The 27,367-nt window shown below is 51.9% G+C and overlaps 1 protein-coding gene across 1 annotated transcript; it reads right to left on the reverse strand.

The window, feature by feature from the left end:
* Positions 1-386: 386 nt before the first annotated feature.
* Positions 387-26,346, reverse strand: HEPH (hephaestin). The gene is made up of 21 exons (XM_044437752.1): positions 26,198-26,346; positions 24,544-24,645; positions 20,661-20,905; positions 19,872-20,084; positions 18,662-18,841; positions 18,062-18,316; positions 16,629-16,797; positions 14,438-14,577; positions 13,160-13,285; positions 12,065-12,276; positions 9,887-10,040; positions 8,548-8,760; positions 7,458-7,674; positions 6,492-6,631; positions 5,557-5,688; positions 4,463-4,569; positions 2,865-3,090; positions 1,758-1,897; positions 1,140-1,320; positions 1,019-1,051; positions 387-532 (listed from the first exon to the last, which is right to left on the reverse strand). Exons 1-21 carry the CDS (start codon positions 26,344-26,346, stop codon positions 387-389), a joined length of 3,480 nt encoding a protein of 1,159 aa, XP_044293687.1.
* Positions 26,347-27,367: the final 1,021 nt, after the last annotated feature.

Here is a 27,367-nt window from a genome sequence, read left to right on the forward strand (position 1 = left end):
AGCATCACTGCGGTGGCACTTTCTGTCACACAGTGGTTCTGGACCGGTCCTCTGGAGTCCACAGGACCAGGAGGGTTCTGGGCTTTTGCATGAAGGACCAAGCTGGAACTGCCTGCAGTTCTGTCTTCTACAAGCCACCATGGACAGCGGCAGCAGGCCTGGGGAGCTTGAGGGCATTCCCGTGACTCCTGTCACACCAAACCATGAAGGCTACAAAGAGGTGTCACTGGGGGAAAAGGGGGAGCTGCTGGGAATGCCTCTTCTTGGACACTTCTGCTGGGAGCAGCATCGTTGCCTCCATCAGGTTCCCTCCACCCTCGAAATGGCCTCCGGGATCTTTCCCCCGTCGTGGTCCAAATGCCACAAAAAGGCCCTTCCACTTCCTTCTAAAACTCATGCTTCTTCATGGACATGAGCTTGAAGCTTTCGTCCAGAATGGACCTCCTGTTGCGTCGCAGCCTCCTTTGCCTCTGGAGGTGAATGAGCACACCCAGGAGGGTGCTGGCCGTGAGAAACAGCACAATCCCCACCACTGCAAGGAAAATGACCGTGGCCTCAACTTGCCCATGTTCCAGTTTTCTGCCAAACAGAAGGGTATAATGGGAAATTTCTTCCTCTTCAGGAGACCTCCCTGGGAAGCAAAAATGATGGAAAAGTCAAACTTTGGAAATAGGAAACAAAGATGTTTAAGGAACTCAAGACCAGGAGCGGCAAAACCCTTGCTCTCTTTTCGGTGTAAGACCCTAGCTATTTTGCAAAAGTGGAGAAATCCCTCCAAATATTGTACAGGGTCAAAGAAAGGTGCAAGACTACATGTTCCCCTTAATCAGGGAAAGGACTTGCAGACGGGGATCTGCAGGGAGCCAGACTCCTGCCTGCACTGGACCAGGAGGGGAACTTCACAGAGATTGTGAAAGCAAGGATGGACAGAACAGGAAGCTCACTGGGGTTCAGATCAGAAACGGCCTCCCGCCAACTTGAGCGGGCCATGAGCCCATGATAAAAGGGTATACCGTACCTGTGCCAGGACTGTTGTTCAAAAGCATTATCTCTGAAAGAAAACGGTTATAAATTAGTAGCTCGTTCTTAGCTGGCATGAAAGGAGACTCTCTGGACGCCCCAAATCAGCCCGCACTCACCGTCAGTGGTCCCCTTTCCTGCTCTGGGTAGGATGGTGAAAAGCGCCTCCATGCCAGCGTGGATGTGGTCAGCCACGTGGCAGTGGAGCAGCCACGTGCCGGGATTGCTGGCCAGCATCTCCACCATTTCAAAGGTGCCTGGGAAGAGGTCCGCCACATCTGCCCTGTAGCTCTTGCCATTCTGCCACAGAATGGGGATTAGTTAGTGGTCCGTCCCTGGCTAAGATGGGGGATTAGTTAGTGGTCCATCCCTGGCTAAGGCTGCTCTTTGGTGGCTTGCCGCGCCCAGGAGAGCTGCATTCTCAGCCAAGAGCAGCCATTCTGTGCCCCGTCAGAAGCAGGGAAGCTGCAGAAGGAAACGCTCTGCCGTTGCACAGGCGCGCCTGTTGGATCCTGCTTCTGCTCACCGTGGTCAGTGTGAGAAAAGAGGCAGGCACGTGGGCCCTGCAGCCGAGTTCTCTGAAAATCTGCCGAAGGGGTTCTTCTTCAAATTGCAAAGACAGAGCCAGTCACATCAAGAACCCCCGTGCTCCTCACCATGCAGAGAACGTGCCTCGCTGCCCCAGCCAGAATCCCACAGGGACACATGGATGTTGGGCGATAATGGGAGAGGCCTACCTGGTATATGAATGTCTCAGCATGGAAATGAACCGTGTGCATGTCAATCTCCTGGCCCATTCCCAGCAGATACCAGTTCACCAAGTCTCCTTCATGCATTGTCAGCCCGGGCAGGTTTGCATACAGTTTACCATTGATGGCTGCAGGAGGGAGGGAGGACAATGTATTGAAAACATGGACTCTCTGCTCCTGCTCTGGTTTGTGCAGCACTCCAGTTGCTGTGATTTCCATGCCTTTGTGGGCAGAAGGGTGCGCCGTGCCCAGCTGTGTGGCAGGCAGAAACTCCCACAGTGCATGCTGGAAGGGGCACAGCTTCCCCGGTGGATTTCTGCCTGTGACAGAAGTGATGGCCTGAGGGTGATGGCGGCTCGTCCAGAGGCTGAACACCGCAGGCGATTATGGTGTGCCGCTCTGTCCTATCCAGATGAGGCTCTGTCCGTCTCACACCCCATCCCATCTCTGTTTCTGGACTGGAGCTGGTGGCAGGGCAGTAAGCAACCCTGGGGGTTTTGCACCTGGCCAGGCCGGAAAACAGAACGGCCGGTCGACAAGTGTGGCAGAAAACAGCTGCCACTCTCACCAAGGAGCACTGCTCCGTCTGTTTGCCCCAGAGAGAGAACCTTGCGAGTTGTTTTCGTCGTGCCAGAGAGGTTGCACCACAAGGCCGGAGAGGCCTTTCCGAGAGAGACGCTTTGGACCGAGAACGGTCCTGCGTATGAAGACAGGGCGCCCCGGACCTCCCCAGCCAGTTTTCTGCCTGGGACTCCCCAGCTGACTCAGCTAGGTGGATCCCAGCCTTGCAGGGTCTGATTGCATGGAAACGGCCACCCAGAGGTTTTCGTTTTGTGCTTAGCGATAACCAGAGTGGAGCCTTGCCTGAAATGAATGAGGGAGCCCAGCGCTAAATGGGCAAGTATGAGGGGCCAACCGCCCATCCACAAGGAAAGTGTTGCCCAGATGTGAAGCAGCTAAAAAGCAGCTAAAAAAAGCAGAGGATTCTGAGACAGGCCTGCTTTTCCGCTGAGAAGGTTCTGCACAATTCTTTGCCAACTGCAGGGGCAGCACAGAAAGGTGATATTGCTGAATGTGGAGACAGAAACCAAGTACCGTGCATTTTGTTGCTTTCCACAAATTCTTCATCCTGGCGACGGGAATGGTTCCAATTCCCTTCTGCATATTTTTTCACATTCTCCTCCAGGTACCAGGACTGGTTTTCATCAAAAACCAGGAAGAGGAGTGCAAACTCCCTGCTTACGCCTTTCCTTCTCCCATCAAAATCCAGGGTTCCCTTCCGGCAGACTTTCAGGGGACCGACGAGGCCACTAAACAGATCCTGGGGGGGAATTGCAGGCAACAGTGAAAACGTTTCGCTGGAGACTTGCATGCCAGAGGACTCGACACGGATGCTGCAGCACGTGGGGGGTCAGCCCCAGGATCTATTTCCACATTGTGGATCCTCACTGAAAACCACCCACCCCATCGCATTTTGGCTGGTTCCCTTTGCCACCCCGCCTTCATTCCTACACGCTCACTTTCGGTAACAGGCCCAGGACGTTCTCCTGCAGGCCTTGCCCCTCCCTGGAAGGAGAGGTGCTTCCAGGCGAGGCTTGGCCTGTACGATCACCTTGCCCGTTTCACAGAAGTCTGCAGGGGCCGGTGAGCTAGTGCTTCTGCCTATAACCCGCTGGTGTTTCTCACTCCTGTGTCGGTCTGTTTTCTTTCCCCAGGAGACAGGTCAAGAAGCAAAAGGCAGAGTAGCTGCGTTGGGTCACCTGATTAGGCCTCGCTCTGGGAGCAGCAAAAGACCTGCAGCATCAGGGTCTACAGGCGAGAGACACACCGTCAAGGTGCATTCCAGTTTGTATTGTCCAGTCACACTGGAATGCAATTTTCAAGGCTTTATAGGGGACACAGCCTGCAAACCAGAAAACCTGGGATGTTCGACAAAGTATACTTGGAACAGAGCTCTTGTTTATGTAACAACCATTTGCACATGCCTTGCCCAGGTGTGACTTTGCCAACACAAACAGAGCTTCTCTCCGTGAGAGGCTTAATCCGCTTTCTTCTTTGGATTTTGTTTCAGGAAGAGAAAAATTTGACCTCCACACAGAGCTTTTTCTGGGGGCTTGTATTTTCCTGCTTTTCTATATATTATGTTAATCGGATAAAAGTAGCCCTGCGTGAGAGTGGATTTTCAAGAATGCACGAAGCTGTTGTTTAGGCTTCTTGAAATCTGAAAGTCTGAAATTCCAGGCTTCCTTCACTGAAACAACAACATGGAAAGCACTGGAAAGCACTGGCGAAACAAGCTGCAGACCTTCTATTCATGGGTTGCATCTCGTGATGCGAACCGGACTCGTTCCTCCCCTCCAACCCAACAAGCCAAGGTCAGAAGCCGCGGTTTGCGCTTGGCTTATGGCTCTGGCTTGCCCAGGGATCAGCAGGCCAGTGTCCAGTTTACATGTCATGGTCGGCCACCGGGGACGTGCCCACCATTTGCCTAGCCATCCCCACATGCAGGGGAAGTTGAAGGGGAAGCAGGCGGGCAGGGTCCACCAGGGAGCTGCCTCCCTTTGAGTGCAGCAGGGTGAGGGCAGCCAGCAAGTGCTTGTGCAAATGTACGTAGGCCTACTCTGAAGGGGGGGGGGGTGTGTCGTGATCCTGGCAGCAGCTCTTGCCACCCAAGAGCGAGGCAAACAGCCAACCTTCACAGGGTCCACTCTGGAGTAGTAGATCCAAGACACGCAGGCAGAATCATTTGGTCCCGGACCAGATCTTTCAGGGACATCCCACCGATATGTTACAATTTCACCTGAGAAAGGAAGAGCGAGAGAGAGAGAGTCGAGGAAAATAAGTCCCTCTCACGGCTCCCCCCCCACACACATATATGGAATCTATGGAATGCGCTCCCCAGAGAGGTCCGCCTGGCGCCGTCGTTATTTGTTTTTCGGTGCCAGGCAAAGACCTTTCTATTCAAACGTCATTTTAACTGTTAATAGTATTTATTTATTTTATTCTTTGGCCAGGGTGACTTATTTTATACTGTCAATTTATATTACTTTAATTGAAGTTATTTATGTTGTGAGCCGCCCCGAGGCTTCGGCGAATGGGGCAGCATAGAAGCCTTCTAAATAAATAAAATAAATATATGTGCATGCGCGCGCACGCGCGCACACACACACACACACACAGTGGGCAATTCTAACACAACCAGTTTTAAAGCGATGTGCAGAACAGCTATCAAGTGAGATGAATGGAACTTGGCCCCTGACTGGATCAGGGCTTCTGTTTCATTGCACCGTCGTGCAATTGCGAAGCGAAATCTCACCCACCGGGCTGGGGGGGGGCGGGGTCAGGGGCTGCCCACGCCATCAAGGCGCCCCATCCCTTGCAGCCTTCCAGGAGCTCTCCCTGGTGCTCCAGTGCAGCGAACTTGCATGGGTGGCGCTCAGCACCATGGAGAGCTCCCGTTAAGCTTGAAAGAAAAGCTGCAAGGCCTCTCTCCCCTGGACAGGATACTCCTGAAACGCCAGCTGCAAAGGAAACACGGAGCCAGGTTGTACCAGAAGCCACTCGGATTGTAAGAAAATGACGGGCTAAATTTTGTATGAGTGACGCCCTTTGCCTGTTTAGACAGAAGAAAATTGCTACGTGTCGCAGGACTCGCCAGTGCAGGGCCTCCTTCCCTCAAGCACAGAGGCGATGGCAGCCCAGCCGGCTCACGAGGGATGCTTGCTCCTCACGCATTCAGTGAGCCTGGACGAGGCACCTCGTGGCCATCGCAGGAGTGTAGACCTACCAGGCATCGCTGCTTCGGGCGCACCCTTGCTCTTCTCCATCACTCCATGGGCATGAATGGAATAAGGCCGGGTAGCATTGTTCCGAAACACAATGTTCAGGACATCCCCCACTTCCGCCCAAAGAAAGGGACCTAGAGACAGGAAAGAAGACCTTCAGGGCACAAAGAGAGCAGAACCGCTGCAGTGGAAGGACCAAAACGCTGCACTCTTGAAAGCGACGATGCACATTTTGAAAATCCGGGCAGGCGTGCATGCATGTGTCCGTGTGAAAAAAGTGCACGTGCGCTGCATGCACTCCCCCTGCAGCTGGAGGCATGCACGTTTGAATGTTATACTGTGGGTTTTCTTCAATGTGGGAGAAAGACAGCGCTGCAGGGGAAGATCCAGGGCTCCCAGGGATGCGGCTCTGCCCACGCGACACAGTGCAGAGCCGTGCTCCATCACGCCCTTCCGGAGTAATTTCGGGGATGCCTGCCCTGACAGAATAGAGAGGCCCTTCCAAAACCTGGCAGAGCAGAGGGAGAATCTCCACGCTACTGCCTACATCCGCTGTCCCAGTGACGGGATGTCCCCACTCGCTACTCCAGTCATTTAAATACTGGAGTGAAGGACATGATCTGGGTGATAATTCAAGTGATGAGGCTTAAGGTCCGGGTTACATGTGCAAGAGAAGGCACTGCCAGACGTTGCAGAAGAGACTGGAGAGTGAAGGCGAGGGACCCCGCTTCTTTTTAATGCTCCCCAGGAACATTCCCTCGCTCTTGGGGATGTGCTCAGTCTCACATGCAGCAGCAGCCGACATGGCTGCTCCTGTGGAGCATGGAAGGGCGCTGTCCCCTCTAGCAGCCAGGCAGGTTGAGCAGCACGTTCTGTGGCACATGCGAGGACGTGGTCAAGGGGGAGTGATGCAGCGCCAGCCGGTGCAAATGCTTACCCAGGATCCCAAGGTGCTCCTCGCCATTGATCCTGCTCTTCCGGGTCCTGAATGTCCCATCAGTATATTCCCGGTAAACAGCTTTCTTGTAGCGGGAGCCGAGGAGTCCATTCTCACCACTGAGAAACACTTCGCCATAGCTGCCGGTTTCAAAGTTCCCCTTTGCATTAATGATGCTCTGTTGGCAATAGCGACACAACCCACCACCCCGGACACAACCCATCTCCTTGATCAGGACAGATTTTGCCTCAGGGGAGCCTGGCTTCTGGAGGGTTGGACCACGCTGGGATGGAGGCCCACCAGGAAGACGTGCAGCTTGACTGGGAGGCAGTCTGGATTAGGGATGTCTGAGGAACCCGGTTCGGTGTGGGAATTTCCCCAGCTGGGCTCCTGGACTCTGGGCCACTGGCTCCCTCACTCTGTGTCAGCCAAGTGGTTGTGTGGGTGTCTGCCAGGAAGCGAGTGCACGTGAGCCCCCGAGGCAGCTGGCCCACACGGGGCCTGCATGCCTGCTTTGCAAGAGGGGTTGCACTTCCTCAACCCCTCTTGCCAAGGGGGGGGGGTGTTGCATGCTTTGCGCAAAGAATTGTGCGCTTTTCCCCCTCTAAATTTGCCCAGGATTGTCCCATCAGAACCTGAAACTGAAAAATTACAAAATGCCAGCCAGTTGGGGTTTAGTATGAGAGATGGAGCAGTATCAGCACAAAATACCTTAAGAAGCCAGCGGTGTTTTGACTTGCATAACCAACAGGGACCTCTTCCCTTCGCCTGCCCTCACCCGAACCCAGTCCAGTGTGTTTGCCCCCTCCCCAAAGTGCAGCCATGAGGACAGGATGGCCTTCCCTTACAGGGCAATTTTAGAGAAGACTTTAGAGAGGTTGGGGCAGGGAAGGCTCAGCCGGACTCCCATTCCAGTGCAAGGAAATGAGCCGCAAGGGTTCCCTTCTGAGGCGGCCGGCCCCGTACCTGTCCTCTGCGGAGCTGTTGTACCTTTCCAGCTCCCAGCTGCGACCCGGAGAGTAGTCCCAGTCCACCTCCTCTGCCATGACGTAGAAGGTCCTCACCCGCTCATAGCGTTGGCCGTGCAGCCGGGCCCCCTTCCTCCCACACTGGCGCACCGAGAAAAGGCCCCTCATCCCGGACTGGTAGTGGTTTCCGGTCTGACAATACACCTCAAAGGTCCCTGCCGGGGAGCACAGACAGAGCTGCGAGACGGAGCGTGGCAATAATTCCTCCCACCAGAACTATACTAGAGCGTCCTTCCCCAGCCTGGGACCTTCCAGTTGGGTTGAACTGCAACCCCCATCCTGGGCGCCCACTGTGGATGATGGGGGCTGTAGTCCAGCACATCTGGACAGTGACCAGTTGGGGTAGACTGTGCTGGTGCAAGGCTGGCATTTATTTATTCATTTATTTAGAGTTTTTGTGTGCCGCCCCATCGCTTAACGCCTCGGGACGGCTTACATAAACAAACAAACATCATACAAAAAATACAAATTATACCACTTAAAAACCCAATTCATTCTGGCTGCAAATTAAAACCTATAGATAATATGAAACATTGTTAAAATATTGTTTAAATAAAAAGGTCTTAGCCTGGTGCCAAAAAACAAATAATGGCATGCCTCCGTCATGTGCATGAGAAGTCACCAGGGCTTCCCCACCTGTTGTGGGAACTTCTCACGCTCTTGGCCTTTCGTTTGCTTCGCAAGGCTTCCCAATTGTTTGAGATTGATATTGCTTCAACTTCTGCCAGTACCTTAGTCTGGCTATCTTTCATTTTATTTGAAACTAACAAATATTCTGAAAACATTTCAAAAGTTCTCCGGGGTTTCTAGGGAGTGGAGATGCAGCTGGGCAACATCCGGGTGTCGACCAGATGTTGCCAGCCACAGCTGCGTTCCCAGTACCAGATGGCATGGAAATAATAATATGAACAATACTAATACAAATGTGGAGACCCCACTGCTTTAGGTGTTCTGGCCACCTTCTGGAAACAGCTGCAAGAGGTAAGAATCTTACGGAGAGGTGAGCCGCTCACAGAGATCAGCATTACCTTCGTGATCTGGTTGCATCAGGGCTGTGGCGAAGGTGTGCGGAAAGAGATGAGTCCCACTTCGTCTCATCCCATTCATCAAGACGGTATTTCCCTGGAAAGCAACTCCATGGATGTCGGCCTCGCTGCCAAGGCCCAGGAGGTGCCAGGAAACAGTTTCGCCCTGGCACACATCCGGAAGGGGCAAGTTGCTGAACATGAATCCATTAATGGCTTTAAGAGAAGCAAAACCGACCCAGTTATCCACAAGATCCCATACGACAGCCGCGTTTTCCCTCCTGTGTTTGTAGGGTTGCCATGGGCTCATTTCTGGCTTGCCTGTTTTAAGCCCCAAGCCTGTTGCTGGTCCTCAGACAGTGGCACCCAGGGACGTATCTCTGGAAGGCACTCTGTCCGTGCATCGCCATCCAGCTCTTCCTTGCACGGGGCGTGTTTCACGGAACCTGCTGCCACAGAAAGGGGGATGGCCGCTCATTCAGTGGCTTCAGGAGGGGCTGGACCAGTGGCCGTGCTGGCCGGGTTTACAGGAGTCATTGTCCAACACATCTGGCGCACCAGCTCTGGGAAGGCTGCGTGGGACAAGGGCACAGGCAGCCATCCGGGAAATGGTCCCGGGGACAGCTGCGGGGGGCATGGCAAAGGACGGGTGACGGGGGCGTTTGAGGCCGCAACACACCAAGGACTCCTATGAACCCGCTGTTCTCAGCACCGCCAGCAGAGCGCATTCCTAGCTACCGGGGAGGCACCTGGGGCACTGCTGAGGAAAAGCGGCTCCAAGGAGCAACAGGTGGGACAGCCCTCATTCGCAAGGCCTGCCCACGGGCTCCCCAGGAATGCTTGCTGAGAGCAGCACTCCCAAGGGACACAATGCTGGGTCAGGTAGGCCTTTGGTTTGCTCCCAGGGATTTCTCCAGTTCTTGCCAATTTCAGTGGCCGACACCAAGAGGATTTCAGGCTGGAGGTTGGGAAGGATCCAATCCGTGCTTTCAGCCCAGGACTGGGCAGAAAATCCACCTCCAGAAACACTGGGCTTCTCCTCCCAGCATGCCAGGAGCCTAAACCTAAGACATCTAGAAATCTACCCCAACCTGGTACCTTCCAGATTGCTGAACTTCAACTCCTATCAACCAATAATCTGGAATGCTGTGAGTCTTTCTCTGAAGGTCAGGAGGGCGCTATGTTGAGGATGGCTGAGCTTGAATTAGTTCCTTTCCCATTTCCACCAACCTCTCCTGCTCAAATATTTCAAATATTTGTATCCAGCTCAGCAATGTTGAATCTCTGTGATTAATCCTAAATCATCCAAGATAATTTTTCTAGGGTGGGTGTAAAGACATACCGTGTCTCCTGTTGGATTCCTTGAAGGCTTGATCCTCAAATGTATCACCTTGCCTTGAGGAGTATTTCAAATAATTCAAATTTGCCTGCAGATACCGGCTTAGGTTTTCATTAAACACATTGAACAAGAGATAAAATTCCTTGTCAACACCTTTCTGTGAGGACAAGAACAAGATGTCAGGGTTTTGAAATATTCCAGTTCCTGTGTGCTACCAGATCACTTGGTGAGTCTCCAGACCACGTTCTTATCTTTACCCAGAAATGGTGAAATGAAGAAATTGTTTCTGGAGAACCACATTCAGGTGCCTCAGAATTCAAAAAAGAAACATGTCCTGCTTAAAAAGAGGGGCCAACCAGATATGGAGGTCAGGAAAGCCTCGTAGGATCGGAGCAAGGGCACTTCCTGCTTCAGCGCTTTGTTTCCCATCAAACGCCTCTCTCTGGAAAGCCCATAACTGAGACATGAGAGCAACAGTGTCTCATGGGTTACTGCACCCCCAACCACTGCTATTTATCAGTATACTGCTCCTGGACATGGAGGTTCAATGTAGGGATCATGGCTAAAAGAGCTATCCGTGTAGGTGTGCATTTAAAACCAGCTGTGGGCCAAAGCACACGTCGTGCTATTCACGCTTTTTGGAAATGTGCTTCAGCTGGCCCCCTTATTTCGCTCCTGCAGCGGAGGAGGGAGCGACCCAAAAGTGCACCCCATCTGATGGGGCTCAACACCAGCTCCCTGCTGAAAAGCACCCCCCCCCAACCCGCCGCTGTTTGCTCAGGTAAAAGAATCACAGCTGGACCCCTGCCCTAAAGTAGATGGATTTAAGCCACAAAAGATATTCGGTACCAGCGGTGCTCAGGGAATGAGGGGCGAGCCCAGAAAGAGGTCCTCCTCCGTCATTGTTCGGTTGGCCATCACTGCTGGGTATCAACGTACGGCTAGTCAGAGCTCAGCCGATGTCAACCAACTTCGGCTTGCCTATTAAGCGGCACTAGACTAGCGACTCATTCGCACTCTGATGGCAAGGAAGCTGCTTTCCCAGGGGGAAAACCATTTAGCTCGTTCCTGCTGACACGGACGGTTGGCGGCCGTTCTCTGGGGTGCCAGGCCAGATTTCTTCCCAGCCCCACCTAGAGGCGTTTGGGGTTGAACTGGGGACCTTCCGCATGTCCACTGGGCCATTTCTCACTTCTCCCACACTAAGTTGTCGCTGTTCTTTCTTCAGTTTTTGGTACTGAAAGCTGCGCGTTGAAATGCCCCATTCGCTGTCAAGTGCATCTTGAGAAGGCAAGACGTGTGGAGAGGACAGGAGAAGAGGAGGACCAGCTTGGAAAGAGACCTGTTTCGTGAAGGAAGCCGCAGCCTCGAGCATGCAAGAGCTGAGAGGGCTGCCAAGGACTTTCTGGAGGGCTCTCACTCATGGGGGTCACTGCACACCAGAGACAAGTTGGCAGCACATAACAGCCACCGAAAACTCATGCTGCCTCTTCTCAATCTCTCTACGTTTGTGTGTGTGTGCATATTTGAGTAAGCGAGGTGCTTTTTCCCATGCCACCAATGTCCTATGCAAAAGGGAAACGTTTGTGCATCATGCCCGTAGAGGGATGTGGGAGTCCTGATGCGGCCTATTTTTTTTCTTTTCTAGTAATAAAAGTGATTTAGCGTTCAAATAAACACCACTGTGCCTGTCTCTGCACTTCCCGATCCTCTCAGGGGAAATGACTTGATGCCAAGGGCTGAGGCAGCAGCGAAACAAGCTCACTGAGCAGCCGCCCTGCTTCCATGCAACCCCTTTTTGTGGAGCCTGGATTAAAAGAGCTGAGCGGTGCATGCAAGAGGAGAATACCAGCCCCCCAGCGGTTTGAAAGGAGGGAGGGAAAGCAACCGAAGACTGAATCGCTGGAGTTTTGAAAGCACCAAGAGCTGGGATTTGTTTCCTGGGAGCCTCTTCTCCTCTGCATATTGCAAAAGCGTGAGGCTGCCTCTGAATTAAAGTAGGAGAAAAGGGGCAGAGTGCCTCTAACCCCAGCCGCAAGTGGAGATGGGAAGCCCAGGCCTCGAGCATGGGCAGTTTTGCCAGTGGTGGCACCACAGCCGGAGCTCAGCTCTCCAGCACCTGGGCTCCCCACTCCCTTCTGCCCAGACTGGGCATGAGCATGACGGGACGACAAGTGGCACCTGCTGGTTTCTTTCGTTGAGGGTTCCAGGCCGACAGACGAGCAAGGGGCCCACCAGGCCAGAATTGGTGTCTTGGGTGGGATCCACCGCGGAAGAGTACATCCACGTCAGGCAAGGCGGGTCCGTGGCTGTTGGCCCAACGTGCTGCGGTACCATCCAGTGGTACGTGAAGCTCTCCCGAGGATGGACAACCGCTCCACTCCTGGACGATCCTTGAAAGCGCAAGAGAGGTTACACGATGTGTGCATCTATTCACAAGTCTGCATTTGCGAGAGCTTCACGTTCGCTCAGAGCACGGGTGAGGCAAAAACACCATGAAAAAGTCACGGTTCTTATACTTTTGCTTCATGTCCCTCAGAAAGCTCTCTTGGCCTCTTTGACCAGGGCGAGGCCCTCCCAAGCTGAATGAGCGGACGTTTTCTTGGGTTGCTCCCAGACCCATCGGGGCACTTCCAAAACAGACCAGTGCGCAGTGTGTGCCCATCATCACCAACGGGCACCTCCAGACCCGGGCAGCACCTGAGTCCACACTGAGCTCAACATCTCCCTCCAACCCCTTCTGAGCATCCCAGGCAGCTGCGGCTGCTGGACAGTATTCTGGCTTTTCAACCATCTGCCTTTGCTCTACCATCCCTAATCGCATAAAACCCCATTGTCCTGCTTCTAAGCCATGCATGCCTTCTCCTGTGGAAGGTTCTCCGTCTCCCTAACAGTGCTGGCTTCCCTTTTCGTTACCTTTGTGGTGGCATCATATTTATTTATACATCCATTCCCGCCATTTATATGCCGCCTTGTACACAAGTTCTCAGAATGGCTTACAAATAAAATAAATTAAATTGAAAACACATCGTGGTTCTTTGTTGAAGAGCTGTACACCATATTCCAAATATGCGTGCACCCTCAATCAATCGAAAGCCACGATGAGCCTCGCCTTTTATTGCCAAGCCTTTTTTTGAAAAAACGGAGCGAAGGGCCACTTCCCACCCCTTCTCTTCTCTTTCCTTGAGTTGTTTAGCCTCAGCTCGCACGTTTTATGTGACTGAGATTTGATCACCGAAGGGAGGTTAAAATGGAAATGCACGAGGAAGGACAAACCGTCGTGGTACGGCGTTCCTTCCCACTCCTTCCGATAAAGCACCCCGTGGGGCTGGATGCTGAATGGCCAAGACGCTTTGTTTGCAAACGTGACCTGGATGCTGTCTCCCACTTCAGCCTTGATCACTGGCCCTGTGGGAAGAGAGAACTGAGTGGGTGGGGGCAACACTAGGACAACCCCTCCCAGGAAGGCCGCAAGCACATCAGAAAGCGCTTGTGCCAGCTTGAAGGCTAACGCGTTCACTATGGCAACCTTGCGGGGTCAGTTTCAACAGCAATCCGTGAAATCTTATATGGCTAAGCAAGAGCGGGGGCGGGGATGCGCCAGGAAGTCTTTGTTGCCGCACCAAGGACACCAGAGATAAAATGCTGCCCAGCTCCCTTGCAAAGCTTCGTCTGATTCCTTTGGAGGGCACAGAATGTAAGGGGATTAAAGCTGGCTGAAGAGGCTTTACAGTTCCTTTCATGGAAGACATCCCTCATTAATTTGATTGTTCGTTTGCTGTGGGGTGGTGCTCTCCGCCGTCCTGCAGCGGGACGTGCCGTGCCCACCACCCCTCTGGGAACAACACAGGGTTGTGAACCTATGGCGTTCGTCCTCGCTGGGGGAAGACAGGGCTGCAACCGGGAAACCTTCCATCCTGACATTTTCTGTGATTCCTTTCCTTTGTGTGGAAATGCCCTGCATTCTTGCTTCCCCAACACTTCCCTCTTGCCTTTCACTGGGAAAATGCCTCTGTGGAACTATTCGGACACAGGCTGGCAAACCCTCAGTGCAGCTTTGCAGGACTTCTGTGTGGGTAACTTTAACATCTCCTGCTTGTATTTCCTGCCTTTTCATGGCTTCCCATTGAGAGACGAGTGATGCATTGCTACTTAATTTTTCCTTGCATATCTTTCTTCATTACCGCAGTGTTTGTAACTGTTCCCCTGGGACAGAAAGCAGGAACTCTCAAAACTTAATGCGTTGCCCCTGTTTTAAAACTAGATTTGATAATTTACTTCTTGCATTCATGGTTGCTAGGGACGTGTTTTTACCCTGTGAGATTGTGATGACGGATGATGTTACTCTCCATTTAGATCTAGACTAGAACTTCTGGTTGTTCTTTCTATTTTAGGGTTGTGATGCTTGTGATTGCATTATATGGATACACATTTTACAATTGTTCTAAATTGATTGCTTGTACATTGCCTAGCAAAGTAAGATGATAATAAGTTAAGGATAATAAATAAATAATCAATCCCTGCTGGAGCGGAAATTAAATTTTGCCATCTTACCAAGTATCCCAAGATGTTTCTCTTCTTCCACCTGATCTTTCTCCACCCGAAAAGTTTCATCTGTATATTCAACATATTTTGCTTTCCAGTATGTTCCCCCAATCCGAACAGAACTCTTCTTAAAAAACTGCTCAGAAAAACTAAGCACAAACATGCATGGGTTTGTTTTGCTTTGCTTTTTGGACGGCACTGCATAACCTTTCACAACATTCACACTTTGCGCCCTTTTTTGTTACTACATTTGCAAATCCATGTTTGTCAAGGACCACGGTACTTTTTTCATCCTGAACCACAAAGCAGACCTGGACCAAGAGGAGGACTTTCTACAGGAAAGTATGTACGGAGCATGTCAATATTTTATAACACTCTGGCAGGAAACCAAAATCAGTCCTACGGCTTGTTGAGCAAGCTGGTCATGGTTCAGTATGAGGAACCCAAACTATTTCCTTTGATCTAAAAGGAAAGCACCTAAAAGCTCACGCAGAATAGCAGCCTTGAAGGAAGAAACCTTGACAACACCCATGGAAGCTGCTTGCAAAAAGCACCCCATTCAGTCACCGCAATGAAACCGCAGAAGAACGTGGAGCAGGAAGAGGAGAATGAAACAGCGAGCTGCAAGCCGGATGCAGAGTTGGCCCCTCTCTTTCCTGCAGCTGCAAAAGCTGGACCTCTGGGGAGCTGTGCAGCACGAACAGAGTTTGGGATGCCAGAACAGACCCGCTCGATCTGTTCTCCGGCAGCCTATTAAAAATTCATTCTCCAGTGTTTACAAGGGTATGCACGAATGTTTCTCTGCCCGAACCTGCAAAGTGCTACGTGAGGGCTTTGATTCCACAGTTGACTGAAAATATTTCATTGCAATACGGAGCTGGAGTTTGCAGCTCTTCTGCTGTTCAGCTGCCCAGCTCAGCCCTCCCCTCCATGTTTATGCTCTTGCTTTTGAAGAGAGAAACAGCGCAACCCACAACCTGTTCACCCATTTCCTGAACCCTGAATGCAACAGGTGGACATAGGCAAGACCATGTTCCCCATGCCCACCCACATCCAGAACATGGAGAAAGGAGTTCCCAAAAGACTTTTTGAATGTTCCAGTATTTTCAGTAGTCCCATTACAATATAAACATAAATAATGATGGATCAATCTCTCCTCCTCCCTGAATTGGTCTAGTTGTGTTTGCTGGTCTGGTTTGCAAGGAGCCACTAGGGGTGAATGTCCCAGTGGTGTCTCCTAACACAGAGGCCGCCATTTTGAATATTTGAGCTATGAAGAGGGGACACACCATGAGTTGTCATTACAAGGGTTGTCATTACAAGAATGACTTGCTGAGGGTGGGTCGCTTGGGTGGTGGACAACCCATGGGCTGTTTTAGAGTTGTGGGTGTCTTGTCAAAGACTCTTGCCAAGTTCAGATGGAATGAAAAGCTGTGACATGTCTCCCATCACACCTGAAATCTTCAAAATGGTGGCCATCACAGCAATGACAAGCCCCATGGGGAAATTCGCCATTGCCACGCCAGGCCGTTGTCACATAGGCTAAGATGCAGCATCCCATCTTGTGACAGCAGACAGAACTCTAGAAGGTAATAATCCTGCACCGACTGAAGACATGCAGCTGGCCATTATCTCTCACCAGGCACTCCTGGCCCCTTGCATTCTAATTCGATATGTGGTGCAGCTGTCAGCTGCAGGGCGACATCCGGGTGTGTCAGTGACCACTCCATAATGGGAATTCCTGCTCCACACGCCTGCAGGGCGATGACAGGGGAGGAGTCTTTCCAGATCCAGTCCATCCCAAGCCACGGAGCAGTCAGGACACACCCTCCGCCCTGCATCTGAGCAGAGGGTTGCCGCCTGCCCTCCTGGCCCAGAATCAGACAGAGGCTGGTGGAGTCACAGACAGCCTGAGATGCTCAGCTGGGCTCCAAAGCCTCCATGAAAAGAAGAGGAGGAGCAAGGAGACCCCCTTCCACCTGCTGCCAGCGCTCTGTGGACAGGTGCTGAGGCCCAGGGAGGCATCCAGGTTGGCCACATCACCCGCAGGTGCCACACCTGGAGCACGTCACGTACTCGAAACAAGCAGCTGCCCCCTGCCTGGAAGAGGAGGCTGTTTTTCTCTTCAGCCACTGCTGCCCACAAACCCCATTTCAGTCCACTTAGCAAATTAAAAAGAAGAAGAAGAAGATTCTCCTACCTGTTTGGCTCCTGCAGGCTTTTCCCAGTGCTCTGGTCGAGTCCCGTGGGTCCATAATTCCACTGGATATCCTTTGCTGCTATGTAATATTTCCGAAGCTTCCCTTTCAGGGCAGGCTCCGGGTTTTGATAGGAGCAGTTCTTGACTCGGTACAGCGCCTCCATCCCCGCTGCAGAAAGCATGGAAGGGACAGCAATAGCCAGAGACGTGGTTCAGCTGACTCAACTGCCCAGCCTTGTTTATTGTACAGCAGTGGGACCAGCTGCCCGGAGAGGTGGGGGGCTCTCCCACACTGGAGACACTCAGAAAGAAGCTGGGCAGCCACCTGAGTGGGACGGTGCGACGTGGTGTCCTGCACCAGCAGCGGGGGGGACTCCATGGCCTCCCAGCTCTGCTCTTCTATGATTCTATGATTATGGAAGGTGAATCATGATGCTGTGTAAGGAGGGGTCACTTCACCAAGGGTAGCTTGTTAAAAAGAAAAAAAAAGCCCCCCTTGCATGGCTGTGGGCTGCTTCTAGGGCTGCTGTCACCCACGGAGCGTGGTCACGTCCTGACCTGGCCAACAGGGCCATGGTGGGCGAGTGCCAAGCAGCCAGCCAGACCCCCTTGCTGTGCTGGGCAAGCCGAGGGCAGGTGAGCGCCGGTGCCAGTAGCTCCGAAGTGCCCCTGCTCGTTTGGCCTTCCTCCGTGCCAAGAGGAGCGGCATTCTGCGCCTCTCTGATGGAGAAAGGGGCTCAGCGGACTTCTGTCAAACTCAGGACTCTTTTTATCATTGGCTAGAAAAACGGGACTTGGCTTAGATTTAAATATGTTTCTAAATCATCATAAATGGAGAAAGAAGGGTGTGGGGGCTGACCCAGCGGGCTCGATGTTTTTGATAATGGATGTTGTTTGTAGTTTTCTTTTTGTCTTTGTTTTTTTTAGGATTATCATTTCAAATAAAACGTATTTCAAAACAAACGAGGGAAAGGGGCTTGGCAGGACACGGGGAGGGCAGACGAGCCTCTCTCCACCAGCCGAGTTGGGCCGCACGCAGAGCACGTCGCCTTTCAATGGCGACCTTTGAAATTGCCAGCGTTACTTGTTCGGTTTTCGTGGCCTTTCAAAAATTTTGCGCCTCCCCTCCCTGCCCTGCCTCAGGCCTCAGGGAACACACAAAACCAGGCCCCCTGAGTGAAATTTAGTCCAGGGATGAGCAAACAACCATCACCCTGACTTTTGGACTGCACTTCGCCCCATCCTTGCCCATTGGCCATGCTGGCTGGGGCTGATGGGGCTTGTAGTCCAAAATGTTTGGAGGGCACCAAATTGCCTGCCTGCCAACATTCCGTGAAGCAGGAAGGAAAGGCTCAGAGGGCCGTACACCGGCTTCCCACAGCCGTCAGGGAAGATGGCGCCGACGGCGCGGCCAGCGTGGCAGGGAGACTCACCTTGCAGGTGATCATGGACCTCGCAACTCAGCAGCCACTTCCCAATGTTGTGCGGGATCATTTCGGCTGCCACGAAAGTTGCGGGGAAGACGCTGGCCACGTCGCTTCTGTGGCCTCGGATGATGAGGGTCTGTCCGTGGAAGAAGGCCGTGTGGACGTCAATCTCATTGCCCATCCCAAAGAGGTGCCACGATACATGATCCCCGGCACACATGGTCATCTCAGGTAGGTTCCCAAACACAAAACCATTAATTCCTGCAGAAACACCAATCACAGCAGCAGTCAAAACGTTTTCTGCAACAGTTTAATAGCCTATCAACATTGTTTTATTGGCTGAACAGAGTAGAGGGAAAATACTTGATTATGCAAGATAATTTACGATTTCATAAATAAAAGTTAGCATGGCACCTACTTCAATGTTCTTGTTGCATGTGAGAGGTTTGCACTGATTGGTTAAGGTGGGAGATGGGATTCATCACCAAGCTCCTCACAGCCGGCAGCCCAAATTCACCTCTGCCATTTCTAATAACAGCCTCCCTGAAATCCAGACTGGATTCACAACAGCCACCTTCACTGGGATATCAAGGATGGAGGACCCACCGTGCATCCTGTTGCTCTCCTTGAATGCCTCGTCCTCCACATCAACAGAGTCCGGCTCTTTGCAGAAGCTGGCAACGTTCTCCTCGAGGTACCAGCTTTCATTCTCGTCAGTCACGCTGAACATCAAAAAGAAATCGAGATCCATGTCATGGCGGCTTTGAGAAAGGCTTTTCAGGGTTCCTGGGCCAGGAAAGGACACGAGTGAGGATGTGCGTCACCTGAACATCCCCCAGCATGAGAGGGCCTCTCTTGCCAGCAGGATAACACATTTCCACCCACAAAACCAGCCTGCCCAGCCTAGTTTCTGGTCTTGGCAACGGCGAGCAGCATCCCTTCTGCCGGAGCCTCTTCCTAGCATTTCGGGGCTCTTTTTGGATTTTAGATCCAGTTTGCCCAAAGTGATGCATGTCAGGATGCTGCTGCTATCCAAGCATGGAAGCCACAGCAAGAGGTTGTGTCGTTCCCACCAGAAACGGGCCACAGAGAGGAAGCCCACATGGGAGCAAGCCTCTTGCACCAAGGTCGTCTTGGTTGGAAAGTGGCATCAGGAGGAGGGGTGCGTTGGCTTCCCCACTGGGGCCAGGATGTTCCATAGGAAGCCGAGGGGTGTGGCGGCTCTGCCACCCTGCAACTGACCTCAGGAAGAGCCCCGATGTGGACATTCTGGGAGAGGGAACACGATGGCCAAGTCGGCCTGACTCTATGTGCAAAGGGCTCCAGGCTCACTCCTTGGAGTCTCCACATGGGGCTGGGAAAGTCCTTGGTCTGAAACCCCGGCAAGCCAGTGCTGATCGGAGAGATGACTGCCGAGCCGCCTAAGCCCATGTGCCTGAGCACGCTTCCTATGCTCCCACCCATTCAGATGGCAGATGAAGAGAGTAGCTGCTATGCATGTTTAGACAAAAAGCCTGCACTCCAGCCAGACCCTTTCCTTCTGCCCATGCAGCAGGCTGCAGGCTAAACCAACACGCTGGAGAATTTTTTCTTAACTGGCATACTGGATTATAAAGCAGGCCTTTTATTCTGACAGAGTCCTGCCTTTTGGACATGCCTCTTCCTTTCCCAGCTCTGGGATTTCAGAATTAGAGGCATGTTTCAAATTAAGCCTGGAGAAACCTGGAGGTGTGCAATTCAGCCCCGGGCTTGTTGCATCATTGGTGAGAACAGAGCACAGGAGAACATATCAGAGCCCAAGCAATTCTCCCAGCACCTTCTTTGCATATCAGCAGTGGCCCAATTAAGCCCGAGGCAATATCCTTTGGCGCATTGACGTGGGAATGATAGATCCACGTCAGACAGGCTGGGTCATCCGCAGTGGGGCCGTGGTCCTTGGGAACAGTCCACGTATACACGTGGCTCTCGCCTGGTGGGACGGCGTCATCCTTCTTAAGGTCCTGCGAGGTCTTGTCTGGATACAGGGACCCTGCAATGGCCAGAGAATCATGCATGCACTCAGCTCCAGCTGCTTTGAGGAATCAGCCGCGGCATCCTTTCATGCAATGACATTGCACGAATCCTAGTAAATGAAGACGCATCCCATCGGTCTGAAGCTGCAGGTGGGGCACAGGCAGGAAGAGGAGGCTGCTTGTGCAGCAATCTTCTCGTCCCTGCTGCCCTGCACAGGGTCACCAAGAGAGGCCTGGGGAGGCGGGGTGCCGGGTGGCCCGCGTGCCGATGCGGGGGCGGCAGCCCTCCTTTGCGCCTCTAGAGAAGCGACCCTTTGGCCTGACCCTGGTGGTCCCAGTGGGGCAGTAAGCCATGGAGGGTGTCCTAAGCCCCGCCACAAGCCCTGCCCACCTGGGGTGCTTAGAAGCTCCCAAGGGCAGCTTATAAATTGCTCCCAGGGAAACGGTGTGGCTTGCATGGCATTGAGCCACCCTGACCTTTATTTAGCAGGAGCAGGCCGGGGGCTCCTTGGCTGCCACATTCCCCAGGTGGGCCTCACGCACAGCATCCCCCGGATGCGTCCGCAGGCAGAAAAGCAGGGAAACTCACAAACCTTCCGAGTCCTTCTCATAGAAGACGCCGTGTGGATGGATGGTGAACGGCCGCCGGGCAAAATTTTTCAGGTGCACGACGAGGGTGTCACCCACTTCGGCTCTTAGGATGGGCCCAAGGAATCCCAGCCAGGCTGGTTTGGGTACTTCGAACTTATAGCTGGAATCCAAGTACTGCTTGTAGACAGCTTTCTTGTAGATGCGGCCTATTCTGTCCTTTCCGGGCTGGAGGAAACGGGAGGCTGCCCTGGGAAGGAGAACGGGCGCAGTGTTGTGATCCTTTGTGGCTTTGTGTCTGCCCGCTCTGGGGCCCAGTCCCAGTGCTCTGATGCTGAGCAGCCCTTTGAGCTTCACTCACACAATTTGTGTGCACGGCAGCCCATTTCTAATGCAAGGCTGAAAGCAGGAGGGACTCATTTTGCAGCAGAACACAAGCTGTAACTCAGTCTTCTCCAACTGGGTAGACCCTGATGTGCTGGAGGGCAAATCCCATCATTCCCAGCCAGCATGGCCAATAGAGGGGAATGCTGTGCATTGTAGTCCAGCACATTAGGGGGCTACCTGCTCAAGGGAGGCCTCGCTCACTAAAGTAGCCTTACATTAGGCTGCACGAGAGCAGGAAACCAGGAACTAAAATAGGAGGATATCGCCATGTGTGGAACACCACTGGAGAGTCGGGGTTGCCTTTGGCACGAAGGCACCCAGTGGAATGGTCTGGGGGGTCATTCCCCAAAGGCAGACAAGAAGAATTCTGTGTCCCCGACTTCGCTGATTGATAGGAGTTCATGCCATGCGATGTTCGATCGCTTAAAGGGGACCTGAAAAACTCAGCCACGTGGCAGGATAGCGAAAGAGCCTCTTCAGGAGCTGAACCAGATGGGCAGGTGGGCTGTGGGGGGGACAGGGAGGAAGGGCTGGCGCCTGTGTGCCCCGATTAGGGCCTCCCCGGGGAAGGCGCACCTGCTTGGCAACCCGGAAGACACACAGCTAGGCAGATCAGGTTGAGGGGTTCATCCCTGTTCCTTTCTGATGAGGATTTACCAACGCCGGCAGATGCCTCCATATCTGGGGTGGAAAGCAGACTCCAGCCCCACTTGGCACCCTGGGCAACACTCTATGGTCAGGCAGCCCCACTTGCCAAGGCTAAGGTCCCTTTGTCCTTCTCCTTCACGGGTATCTCCTGCAATGTTAATTTGTAGCTTCCACCTTGCAATCGTGGCCTGTTTTATTGATTTTCTTGGACAGCGTAGCAGCACATGAAGGAGGAGAAAAATGGGATAAGGACGGTGGCCTGAAACTGGATCAAGACATACAAGAACAGGGACTTAATATCCCCTGCTGGTATATGGTGCAGATGCATTGAGATATGCTAAAGATTGTAAAGCATGGGGGCTTTACAAAGACTTAACAGAGTTTGATCAAGTGATGCTTAAAAGAGATGAGAAAATTATTAAAAATTATATGATTTTTTACTTGACAGGAAAATGGAACGGGAACAGGTTAAGGAAACTACGATAACATGGGCACAAAACTTCGGATTTAACGTTGAACTAGAAAAGTGGCAAAAACTATGGGAAAGAAATATTAAGGTAACGTTAGCAACTTCGTATAAAGAAAATTGATATAAAATGTTCTATAGATGGTATTTGTCACCAAGTCGATTAGCTAAGATGTTTCCAAATATGTCAAACAGATGTTGGAAATGTAAACATAAAGTGGGTACTTTCTATCATATGTGGTGGACTTGTGATAATGCAAAAAAGTATTGGATTAAAATACATAAATGGATGGAGGAAATACTACAAAAACCCTTTGCTTTTAAACCTGAAGTTTTCTTGTTAGGCATCATACTGGAAGACACTAACAGACAGGAAATACATTTGATGTTACACCTAATCACAGCAGCAAGGATTGTATTTGCTCAATACTGGAAAAGTGAGGAGCTACCCACTGATGAATTGATTTTAAGGAAGATTTTGGACTGCGCAAAAATGGATAGACTGACTTTATCATTGAAGGAGAAAGAGGACAGTGACTTCTATCAAACTTGGGATTTTTTCTATAATTGGCTGGAGAAACGGGACTTGGCGTAAATTTAGAGATGTTTTCAAGTTATTATAAACTGATTTGAATTTGACTATAGAATGTTAAAAAATATGTAGTAGGGGGTTGAGCCAGTAAATCCGATGAATGTGATGTTTGATGTTTTTTGTATCAGTTTAAAATTTTAATAAAACTTAAAAAAAAAAAAGGAGGAGAAAAACGGCAGTGGGGTGGCTTTAGGGCCACCCATCCCACCTGGCGCCACTCTTAATTGCCTCTGAATGAGTCACTTCCTGCTTTGCTCTGGCACTGGGAGTCGTTGCTACTTCGTTCTCCTTTCTGATTTCCCTTTTGTCCTTGTACAAACGTGGTGTTTTGCAAGGCACAGTGACAAAGGAGGGTGGCCCCAGATTAACTGCCTATGTGGAAGCAACTGGAGGTGTACAGCATTCTCAAAGCAAGTGGGCTTTATTCAATATACGTTCCCGCTTTTCAGGCTGACCCAAGACCTTTTGCTGGCTGAGAGAAAGGACAAAAGGACAGCCCTCCTACCTGACCCAGAAGTCGGCCTGGCAGTTGACTCTTGCTTCGACCCTGGAGATGGGGCAGCACCAGCCCCACAGCTCAGGACCACCTCCTAACCTGGGGGGCCAGACAGGCCCCGTGGCATGCACAGCTCTTTCCTCCGCAACCTCAGCCCCACCACCTGTCCTGCCGCCCAGCCTCTGCTGTCTGAGGATGCTGCCCAGCAGTGACCACCCGGATGCGAAATCCGCATGAGAAAGGGGGGAGCTGCAACACATACCGGCTTTAGCCAGCTTCAAGGTATTTTAAACATAAATTCTTAACACGGGGAGGGTTAACTTCATTGTTCTGGCAACTGAGAAAAATAGAAGAACAGAAGGAAACGACTTATTTCAAAAGCTTTATCCCAGAAAATGGATAACGTGGCCACCAGATGGATGGTTCCTAGCATGGCTGGTTCAAAAACAATTCCTCCTTGTCCTCCCTCCTGGATTTCTTTAAGGAAGGAGTAGGGCGGCACCCGCAGAATCCCATGAATGAGGGAGGGTGACTGCACCGCAAAAGCCTCGCCTGGAAGCACCCTTGTTGTACTTTCTGTGGTACTGCAGAACAGAGATGAGCTAACTTCAGTCTTTGGGCGGTATTCCCCCTGGCCTATCAATTCATTTTAAATCTGCAAAAGCGAGAATGCACCTTCAGAATTTCTTAAAGGTGAGACACAATCCATGTGTACTTAGGAACCTCTGAATGCACTCCTGTTGCTTAGGACCATCTGGGATCTCTTGCTAAAAGTAACCGGGGCCACCAGCTCAAAGTCCTTTGCAAGAATACGAGTCACCAAGAAGGGGTGATGGGGGACCTGCCAGAAACTGGCCAACGTTGCGACGATTGCTCAGCCCCCTGCTCCATTGGGAGATCATGCCCATGAGCACATCAGGTTCTGATCCAGCAGAAAACTGTGTAACATCCCCCTATTATTAGTCCATTTATCAGAGTTTAGCCACCCACTGCAAGTCCCAAGTCCAAGCAAATCGTGCTGTGCTTTTTATTGCTCTCTGCAGGTGAGAGGTGAGTTTGTGGACAACCGTTAATGAGTCAGACCACAGAGGGGGCCAAACAGTGTGTGGGTTTGTGTGCGTGCGTGCGCGTGTGCGGCTCATGAACCCAGACAGAAGAAAGAGGCCGACCAACCATCTGCCTCATCGATAAGAACTGGTCGGGGGACAGTGGTACTGGATAGAATGGCGGACAGGACCATTCCATGGCAGAGCAAGCCGGGCAACCAGATTAGGCTGGGGCCTGAGCAACGAGACTCACACGTCCTTGGCGATGTCTTGCCCTGTGACTGCATTCTTCCCCAGGGGAGCATAGTTCCACTCCACTTCGTGGATACCCAGATAGTGGACTCTGGTCACGCCACTGGCCAAAGCGAACAGGAGGAAGTGGGTGCCAAGCACGGCCTGCAGCCTTTGCTGCCAGGATGCCATCTCAGCTGTTGGAAGGTTTGTTCAGGAGCCAGGATCTGCAGAAAGGGAGGAAAGGTTTTGGAAACGCTTGGTGTGAACCAGCAGCATGGGGAACTGCCTTCCACCAACGCTGGACTGGCCTCTTCCATTTGGAATTCCCTCCTCTGGGTGGCCAGGGCCCTTCCCTGTTCCTACCAGGTTCCTACCATTGGCTGAACCTGGGAGCTTTTGTGTGTGAAGCGGGTGCTGTACTTCCGCTCTTCTGCTGTCCCCCCAAAAGTGGGGTTAACAACACTGAAAGTCAGGACGCATGGAACCGCGGCTGTGACGTCTGACTGCAGAACGTGGCGCGATGGCTACATGAAACCACGATGAGATAGAAGCAGAAGCAGCACCACGGTTCTTTCTTTGTTTCTTTGCGATGCCACAGAACAGAGGATGGACGCCTTCCAATCACCATAAAAGCGGATGGGCATAATAGCTTAGAGGCCTGCTGGAGTGGACCCCGGACTCATCCAGTCCAGCATGGGATTCACAGGTGGCCACCGGCTGCCCACAGGATCCCTCGGGCAGGCTGTGAGCGCCAGAGCACCCCCCTGCCCTCTCCTCAGCGCCTGGCCCACGGTGCACTGCCTCTGATACTGGAGATCATGTGCAGCCATCGGGACTTGGAGCCACGGAGAGCATTCTCCTCCAGAATGCGCCCAGTCCTCTTTCAAAGCGATCCAGACTGGTCACCAGCATGACATCTCACGGAAGCGAATTCCATAGTTTGACTATACACTGCATGAAGAAGTCCTTGGTCTCGTTTATTGTAATGAGGCCAGAGATCTTGTAGATCATCTTTTCCATATCTCCCACAAGTCTGTGCACCTCAATCATATTTCTTCTCCTGTGCCTTTTTCCTAAGCTAAACACTCCTAAGTTGTTGTGGACCATCTTGTTCAATAGGCAACAGGGAAACGTCCCTTGTACTTCATAACAGAAAAGCACCAATAGACTTCAGGGGCCTCTGTTTTGGAAATCACTCTCCCCTCCCGATGCTCCATGTGCTTTCCACCCCCAGGATTTTGCTCTTCCTCCCAGAAACTCCAAGGTCCCACCCTCTCCAGTTTGGAACCACTGGAATAATTTATGATCTACTGCCCTGTGAAATTCTGCTTGGAAGCAATCCATTGGTATTTAGTTCTTTGGATTGCAGACTTATTACCAACCCTTCCTATAAGAACCCCTTCCCTAAATCAATTAAATAGAGGAGTTAATCAATTGATCCCTTACTTTGATGAAGAGCAGAGCTGATTAGTGGCTGGTACTTTGAGAACGGCTTAATAAGAGTCCCACGAGCATTTTCCTCTAGCGCCCAAAGCTCCAAAGAAACCACAAGAGAATGACAGAAACCCAAAGAGGGCAAAGTCTAGGACTAGTCATAAAACCAACTGATGTCTCATCTCGTGTGCTGGCTTGGCTGCAATACGCTGGAGGAACTGCCCATTTCGCTAGCTCACTGGTTAGTGCACAAGACACGATCACTGTGCAAGGGCCGCACATGGAACCACTTGGCAATTAACTCTTCATTAGCATGCCCGTGCGCCAATGCTTCTTTCGGTTTCAGCTTTAAATGCCGAGATGGACTGGGCGTCGTGATGTTCGACATAGACGCCTTTATGGCAGGCAGGGGGAAATGATACCCTACTGGCAATAACCGATTGTGTGGTAAGTGAGCATGAAAAGCTGCGGTGCTGTAGGTGGAAGACTTGAGCCTTTCGGCCTGGAGCTTTTCTTCGCACAGTGCATTTCTATACCAAAGTGACTTTAACAGTGCATTTAAAAGTGTTACGTATGGATGTCCAAACATACCTATATAGTTAATGGCAAACCGGAGTTTCCTGCTGCATAACACATGAAATTGCCTTGGAGAGAAGGAGGAAGAGCGTGTTTTTTATGTGTGTGTGTGTGTGTGTGTGTGTGTGAGAGAGAGAGAGAGAGAGAGAGAGAGAGAGAGAGAGCGAGCGAGCGCGAGAGCGCTTGGCAGGCGAAATACTGCTCTTCAAGGGTCTGCACTTTAAATTTGGGGGTAACATTGCCACCCATTTGGGCAGATTTTCAGCTGCCTTTTGTAACTAAGCTACAGTGCTAGCAAATGATTGCTGCTGAGTCTGCCTGTTCTCTCCATATTCTGGCCAGGCTCACAACCCATAGTGGCTAAATTTTCCACTAGGGCTGTTGCACTGTGCTGGGAGCCAAGGGGCACCATTTTTGGATGGGATCCATGAGGGCTCAGCTTATTGGGTCACGCAAACTCAGCAGAAGGGGATGCTTGAATTTTTTGTGTGTTTTTCATTGCGGCACTAAGGTTGACAAGAGCAAACTTGTTGGCTGCAGAAATGCTGAGTCCAGACTTGGCGGAATCACTTCTGGCCCCCTGCTTGGGCAAGGCCGCGGTGCTGGCAGGCGGGATGCGGATCGCAGGCGAGTGGCAGCCTTCCGCTCCTGCCGCGGATCCTGCGCCCCTTGCCCCGTCCAGTCCACCCGCAGCCGCCGGCCGCGGGGCGAGCCGTGCCCTGCCCGCCTCCCTTCCCTCGGAGCACAAGAAGCCGAGCGGCAGCACAAGCTTAAGACTGTGACGTCACCGCCGGCGGAGGACTCCGCCCCCTTCCCAGAAGCGAGCCACAACA

The sequence above is a fragment of the Varanus komodoensis genome, unplaced genomic scaffold (assembly GCF_004798865.1).
Source record: "Varanus komodoensis strain SLA01 unplaced genomic scaffold, ASM479886v1 scaffold31, whole genome shotgun sequence".
Lineage (NCBI taxonomy): Eukaryota > Metazoa > Chordata > Lepidosauria > Squamata > Varanidae > Varanus > Varanus komodoensis.